The 7546-nt window shown below is 40.9% G+C and overlaps 1 protein-coding gene across 1 annotated transcript; it reads right to left on the bottom strand.

Annotated features, from left to right (window-relative positions):
- Positions 1 to 1427: 1427 nt before the first annotated feature.
- Positions 1428 to 6087, bottom strand: LOC133026543 (MAM domain-containing glycosylphosphatidylinositol anchor protein 1-like). The gene is made up of 7 exons (XM_061093424.1): positions 5908 to 6087; positions 4119 to 4310; positions 3809 to 3896; positions 3507 to 3645; positions 2478 to 2807; positions 2112 to 2342; positions 1428 to 1843 (listed from the first exon to the last, which is right to left on the bottom strand). Exons 1-7 carry the CDS (start codon positions 5955 to 5957, stop codon positions 1773 to 1775), a joined length of 1101 nt encoding a protein of 366 aa, XP_060949407.1. The 5' UTR covers positions 5958 to 6087; the 3' UTR covers positions 1428 to 1772.
- Between the last annotated feature and the right edge of the window lie 1459 nt (positions 6088 to 7546).

Raw genomic sequence — 7546 nt, 5'->3', positions numbered from 1 at the left:
GTTTTGGAATAAAAGAATAGTCATGTTTATTTTTGTGTCTTACCTTGAAGAGATTAGTTGCACTTTTACCAGTAAAAACACAAATGAACTCTGAAGACTTGATGTTTGCTCAGTGAACCTCTGACGGTAAATAACTCTGACTTGTGTTTGACATGTAAATGATTTAATTTGAAATAATAATAAAGAGATGCATATATAACATATTTAGCCTGATTGTGTTAACATGAGTTAAGGACATTTTCAACAATAAGTTTAAATATTGGGTAGAACGTGGGGCAGCAAGAAGGTTCTTGCTTCAATTCCTGGTTTTTCTGTGTGACCTCTCCAGCTTGTACCCCACCTCTCGGTACAGGTGTGCTGGGCTCAGCCAATTAAACAGTGGGGATACAACATATATAATATAAATCAGGTATATAATATATATCATCATCATATATCATCAATACATCGCTTTAAATGTCGGTCAACCAATTCTTTTTTTTTTTTTTAAAAAACATATTTATTGGTTTATACCGGGGGGGATATATGGGGGGAGCAACATCACCCCAGAGCATGTTGACCAGCTCTTGTTTTTGCACAAGAATCTTAACATACCCAAGCACTAGCTTTGCATCGGCTACATGCAAACACAATAGCCTACTTTTTGTTTATTTCAAAGTTTATATTTTAAGTAAACTTTTATTCATTCTATTTAATTTACCTTTTATTTATTGTTTAAATGTAGCCTAAGTGGCATACATTTCTTAATCTGTCAGTTTGTGTGCAGTTGACAGGGGCTATACAATAATGGGGCACTTTTTTATTTATTTTCTCTATTGGCTGCCCGGCAGTCATTAAGTTAATGTTAATATTTGAAATAAAACTGGTAAAGCTCTAAGTGAATTTGACTGTGTTGTATTTGAAGGAATGATTCAACATTTTTCCATGGTCCAGTATTTAAAAAAAAAATAATAATAACCAAAAGAAATCCCAGGAAATCGTAATATCGAATCGCAATACTTACAGAATCGCAATACCCACAGAAATCGCAATACATATCGTATCGCCACCTAAGTATCGTGATAGTATCGTATCGGGAGGTCCCTGCCGATTCCCGTCCCTAATAATATATAGATATTTGATGGATGGCAGCTTGAGAATTCATGGACTATATACCCAAAATGATTTTTGTTGTATTAAAAGTGATGAATTGTGAATATTTGTTTAATCTTACGTGAGTATTGTCCACATTTTGTTATATTTCTAAAGAGCAACTTGTTAAATGAAGGTTGTGTTTTGGTATGTGCTCCATCCAACAGCACAAAGTTTCAGTCGTATACTTTTTACACATTTATACAAGTTTCTCACACAAGTGGAGCTAAGGAAAAAGGTCAGATGGTTTAATTCTAAATCAAGAACACAGGCCCACTGCTGCTTTGCATTGGAAAGTTCATTTTAATGCACAGCAGAGAAGTAAGACCTGGGGACACCAACATTTAGCAAATGTGAAAACTGAACAGTCAGCATGATTTGTGATGAAGTTGTACACGACAAGAAAGTGATTATTTTTTCTGCATGAATTGAAATGTAGCTGTTGTGGAGGCTTCAGTGTAACAACAGAAGAAAATGTACCTTGAACATAAAGAAGCACAAAAAGATCCATTGGGACAAAAAGAGGAGAAACACAATCACTTCACTGACTCCAGCTCTGAAAGTATCCCTCGTATCGGGAGCAGTTCATTCAAATGATGTGGTGGGGGGTCACAGTTGGAGCTGGGTCGTGTTTTTTGTTTTTACAGCCACGTAATCATCTGGATTAAGACGACGCCCAAAAGGAAATATCCATTCAAGATGTTTGTAGTTCCTGGAAAGAGGAAGAGACAAGTTGTTATTACAGGCTGACCTAAAACTTTGAGCTCTGTCTTATTTGTCGTGGTTTTTCGTGGTAATTGAAACGTCTCGATGTGGGAGTTTAAAATCTGGATCGAAGGCTTTGTGTGTGTGTGGTGTGGTTTGCTTTTGTTACCAAGGAGGTTGTGAGATCTTCAACATTTTCATTGAAATCTTTAGAAGATTGATATTTATAATTGCTTGCAGCTTAATGGAGTTTCAGCACTTTAATTCTAACCTACCTCTGCCCCCGAGGACCTCCACCTCCACTGTAAAGTTTTTCTCTCCCAGATGTCCTATTGTCCAGGCCGTGTATTTCCCAGCATGCTCTCTGGTGGAGTGAGCGGGCAGGGCGACCTCCTGTCCATCCCTGAACCAGGTGACTGACGGCCGAGGGTTCCCTCTCACCTCACAGGACAGACTCTCTCCCTCTCTCACCTGCAGCTTCGTTGGACAGACGAGGTTTGGACCAACTGGGAGAGATGGTGCAGAGAAGCAGCACATTGGGAAAAAAGAGGAAGGGATGAAGAGGGTTGAGAATGTAAATCGTGTAGATCAAAATAATCCACTTTAAATCTGTAATGAATGTTGCTAGCAGCTTCTCTCACAGAGGATCGTGGCATTGAGTTTTTGTGACGTCACCACTGGAGGGTGCTGTGGTCCGTCTGGTCCGAGTTCCAGCTTGGCTTCACACCAGTACTCAGCTCCATTATCTTCTTTACTGGGGATAATATCCAGAGTGAAGACCTTGGTCACTGGCTTCTTCTCCGGGTTGATGGACCGCAGTTGACTCAGAGCCGACGGCCCCTTGTAGAAGGTCACGGCGAGACGTCCCACCGGAGCCACGCCCTGCGCCTCACACTGCAGAGTGTAGCCACGCCCCTCCAGCATCGGACCGGAGTGATAGGCAACGCTGATGGAGACGAAGTCTGGAGGCTCTGTGGAGGCAGGGGACCAGATCAACCAGAAAGAAAAGATATGTTTAATTTAACATGTCAGAGAGATACATCACTTAAAGGTTAAGTGTGTAGAATTTAGTGCCATCTAGTGGTGAAGTAGGGGCAGGGGCTTGTAGTATATCAGCACGTGGACTTGGTGTACCTCGATTGAATTAAAGGGGACCTTGGCCGAGGTATAAATTCTATTCAGAGCCTTTCTAGCTGGTTTGTTTGTTGGCAGTATTACGCAGAATCTAAATTTAAAGGGCACATATTATGAAAATTCCACTTTTGTAGTGCTTCTACACGTTAATTTGGGTATCTGGCATGTCTACCTTCCCAAAAACTCTGGGAAAAAACAGCTCCGCGATTTGTTGTGGTTCACTCAAAACAGGTCAATCTCAGGAGGGCTGTTTTAGACAGGGTAAAAAGGGTGTTTCTTAAACCAAAATATGTTACAGACATTTCATTAAGACCCCAAGGAACCATATCATTTGCGGTAAAATGGGCATACGATGGGTCCTTAAAAATTGTAAGATAGGGAATTTGACTTAACATTTTCCCAGTTTTCCTAGTGATTAATTCATGGATCTTGATTTTTAAAAGATCTGACATGTTTAGGGGACTGATATCTATGAGTCAAGTGTAGTAGGTTTCCATTTCAGTTTGTGCATATGTGCATATTGTCAGAAAACTCACTGTAGACGATCACAGGGAGGTGGATTTGGCACTGTCCTCCCTGCTCCGACAGAGCGTAGCACGAGGGTTCGATGCTCCACTCGGTCATCCTGTCCACACTCCACACCAGGAAGCGATCCGTAGTGGATTCGGGAATCGGCTGGAGTCACAAGACGTCACAAATCAAATTAAAATCCATTACTATCTGTGTGGTGCTCTATTATTAGGAGCGTGTTTACAGTATAACAGAAGATGCTTCTATGAATCCTATCTCTGGTGCTGTTGGCTGATTAAAGATCAGTGATGCATTTCTCTTTAGCTACCATGAGTTCTCTCTCTTTGACTTCCCAGCCCAGGAGAGGGAATCCCATCACTGGTACAGAGCAGTTGACTGTGAACGTATCAGCAAACCTGTGATGGGAGGTTTCACACAATTGGTCGTCACAATTTTACAGAAAACGTTCACTTTACAAACATTTCAGTGGGAAGCACTGACACAGGAAAGAACCGTAAAGCTACTCGAGCAAAAACGTTAAATGTTTGTGAGAAATGTTTTAAATTAGGTGAGCGGACCCTTTGATCAGTGAACCAGTGAGCCGCTCTGAAAGCTAATATCAGTTATTCCTTCCATACCTGACGACCACGGTGGAGGGCGACGTGGTCAGGGGGCATCCAGCTGTGGTGGTCGCCTCTCCGCTGCTGATGGAGGGAGGGATGGAGGGCGAGACGCTGACAGACGAGGGGAAAGACTGGACGGGTGAGGGACGGGAGACTTGGGACGGAATGGGTGGAGCAGCTGTGCGAATGGAAAGTGATGTAACTGAGGTCCCAGGAGTGGTTTGGGAGAGGAAGAGGAGAAAAGATATCGTAAGTCAGGTAAATATGTAAACAACAGAAATCAAACATATGTTTTATTCTTTTGAATCTTGAACATTGAATTCAGAATCATAAAGTACAAGGATTAACGCCCTTTTAGAGACCAATTCACTTTAAAAAATCACTGACGCAAAGCTTCTAATAATGTTTATCCTGGAGCTGTGAGTCAAATGAACTTATGAGTCATTTCCCTCTGTCTTATCATAATACACTCAGGGGTCAATTGAATTTTGCCATCTCGTGGAATAATACTCTTTTGAGCTGATCTATTGTGAACCATTGTTTCTCGTGGCGCGCTGAATACACCCAGTGTGTTCCTCTGAGGAAGGAAGGACACCCTGCCCAAGTCGAAAAGAACTCCCTTCTCTTTCTCTGTGGCCATTGTTCCACTGGATCCTGAGGTTGTTCTGCTGCCTATCAGGGGATCGCACTCGCAGTAGCTCATTGATGCTTGTCAGCGGAGAAGCTGTCAAACTAAGTTATGTTTCCCACGTGCCACTCTTCAAAAAACACAGGGTTCTGTGTGTTGAGCACAGGGTCATCACTGGGTCATAACTTCTGCCACTAGGGGGTCTCTCAATCAAAATAATAACAAAAGACCGAGTTTGATGACGTTGTTAATCAGCGTTGGATCACAGGAGTTCTTGTCTCTTGTCTCTTGTTCACGCTACGCAGGACACGGCAATGAATAACCAGTGGAAGGTAAAAATAGCCGACTGGCTCACAGGCTAGCTGTGTGGTTTTCTTTTGTTTGCCACAGAAGTTTTCGCAGAGAAGGGCAAAGTCTCGGGTAAAGTGGATATGATGCAAGTCAACAAAAAATAAATCGTAGGTCTGTGTTTTCAGAAGACTGGTTAGATATAATTTCTTCAAAGGATACGCAGCATAGATGGTGGAATGGAAGATAATTAGTTTTGATGCATTAACATGTAACAAGATGTATAATTCTGTAGCTGGTTGGTTATTTTATCTTCCAAATGTACATACATGAAGATTTTCAGTTAATTTTCCCAACTTACTTATCTTTAATTAGTTAGTGTATATGTTGTGTGCAGAGGATAAAAAAAATATATAACTTGTAATGTGATTAAGTAGAAACAGAAATTTTAAACACTCAAGTGTAAGTTTACCTCAAAATCGTACTTACAGAAATTATTCAATGTAGTGAAACACTGCTAGGATTTCAATTTATGTCCTTTAATGTCATTTTTGTGATGTATATGTCTTTGGGATTATTCATTGTCCAGCTTGAGAGAACTGATAAAGTTTATAAGATAAATGACAGGTATTAAAAGATATGGCCAGATCATGCAAAAAAGGAGAAAAAACATATTACTGCCCCTCAAAAGAAATCAAATTCTCTCTTTCCAGTTAAGATCATAATCCCAGAATAACAATTACTTAAATTCCTCTCTGAGGGTTTTACAAACTCCAGAACCTGCTCTGTCCACACAGACCTCTGCTCATCTCTCTACTGATTCTTTCTCTTTCAGATTGACCTCTAGTCTTCTCAAGCCCCATCAAGGTGTCATCTCACTCACCTGAGCCGAGCAGGTGAAGCAGCAGCAGCGTGATTGGTCGAGCGGAGGCAAACATCCTTCATCAGTTTCCCTGGCTCAGAATACCGGCTGCTGATGGGACGTCTTCCTCAAACACACGCTGAAGGCCGTGTGGTGCCGGCTGGGACACTGTCCGGGACTGATGAGGGAAACTCTGAGTACTTCAGTTTTTTATTGAGGCATGGGTGTGTATGCATGTCTCTTTGTGTGGGTGTGGGTGTGTTTGTCCACTCGTGTGTCTGAAAGTAATAATCAGGCGATTCCTTTGCTTTGGCCTCTGAAACCCACCCTGGGCGTTCTCTGTTGGTATATCAAGAGAGGAAGGAAGGGAGGGTCAAGAATAATGCAGTGTAGGGCTGAAGCAAGGAGGGCAAGAGTGTGTGTGTGTGTGTGTGTGTGTGTGTGTGTGTGTGTGTGTGTGTGTGTGTGTGTGTGTGTGTGTGTGTGTGTGTGTGTGTGTGTGTGTGTGTGTGTGTGTGTGTGTGTGTGTGTGTGTGTGTGTGTGTGTGTGTGTGTGTGTGTGTGTGTGTGTGTGTGTGTGTGTGTGTGTGTGTGTGTGTTACGCAGCAATGGGCCACTGTGGAGCTATTGAAAATACAAACCAGTGAATTCAAAGATGTATTGTCTCAGAAAACCCACAAAACCTGGCACAATGACAGCTGTAGATTCTTATGAGTGTTACCTCAACTTTAGAAAAAACTGTTTCATTGTTCATTTTCCTCTTGTATTCCCATAAATATGCTATAGTCAATATTATTATTATACAATATAATAAAGTGTTGAAGGATGGATTTAACTCACTTTATGTTCTTCTCTCCTTAATAACAATAATAATAAATATGTGAATCGTCCTTGCCCCCCTTGAAATATGTGTTATTGTTATAATTTAAATTATTATTTATTTAACAAATTATTTTTATTGTCATTTATTCAACCTGCCTACAGCTGATGGGCACAGAGTTGATAACCAATAGATTCTGTCTATTATATTGTTCAGACGATACCATCTGCAGATATGAGCTTTTCACAGACACATATCTATGTTTGTGTATTTTCTATATATTGTGTTGAATTTTTTATTTTAATTTACGGTCACTTCTTGGTTGTGTGATGTTTGCTTTTTATGATTTATAGTTTCTGTTCTTTTAAATTGTATTTATTCGCTTTCTTGTAGAGTTGTCTTCCTCTTTTTATTGATCCTTTTCATTTGTAATTTCAAACCCTGTTTTTAAAGCTCCTCAGTTATTATAAGTATTATTATTGTAGTTAACATTATTATAAGTGTTTGATGACATCTGTATCAGCCGGAGCAGAGGAGTTGACTTTGTTCTCATTTCCACTTTAGTCTCGAAGTGCCAACTGGTAGAGAAAAGGACTTTTCACTTTCATTTCACCTTCAATTGAAAGTATTTTTTTCTCCTCTGCTTCCTGCTTGTCTCTTTCTGTACTGTATTTTTTGAACTTCCTGTGTGACCCGGGTTTGTGCTATTTTATTCACAGCAGCTGTCAGTGTGGCGTCGTACCTGAGGCGAGTGGCACAGTAAGTTCTTCTGGATCACACACACAGACACACACAGACACACACGCACGCACACTGGAGTTACACATACAGTGAGTGGTTGACTC

Source organism: Limanda limanda, chromosome 2 (assembly GCF_963576545.1).
Source record: "Limanda limanda chromosome 2, fLimLim1.1, whole genome shotgun sequence".
NCBI classification, from domain to species: Eukaryota; Metazoa; Chordata; class Actinopteri; order Pleuronectiformes; family Pleuronectidae; genus Limanda; species Limanda limanda.
This window is presented reverse-complemented; position numbering and strand designations above follow the sequence as displayed.

Excerpts from the sequence above, each read along its gene's own strand:
- LOC133026543 (XM_061093424.1), bottom strand. The coding sequence starts at position 5,957 with ATGTTTGCCTCCGCTCGACCAATCACGCTGCTGCTGCTTCACCTGCTC. Across the intron at positions 4,311-5,907 it reads CTGCTGCTTCACCTGCTCGG|CTCAGTTACATCACTTTCCA; the intron begins CTCAGGTGAGTG and ends CACTCCTGGGAC. Across the intron at positions 2,343-2,477 it reads ACTCAATGCCACGATCCTCT|TTGGTCCAAACCTCGTCTGT; the intron begins GTGAGAGAAGCT and ends CATCTCTCCCAG.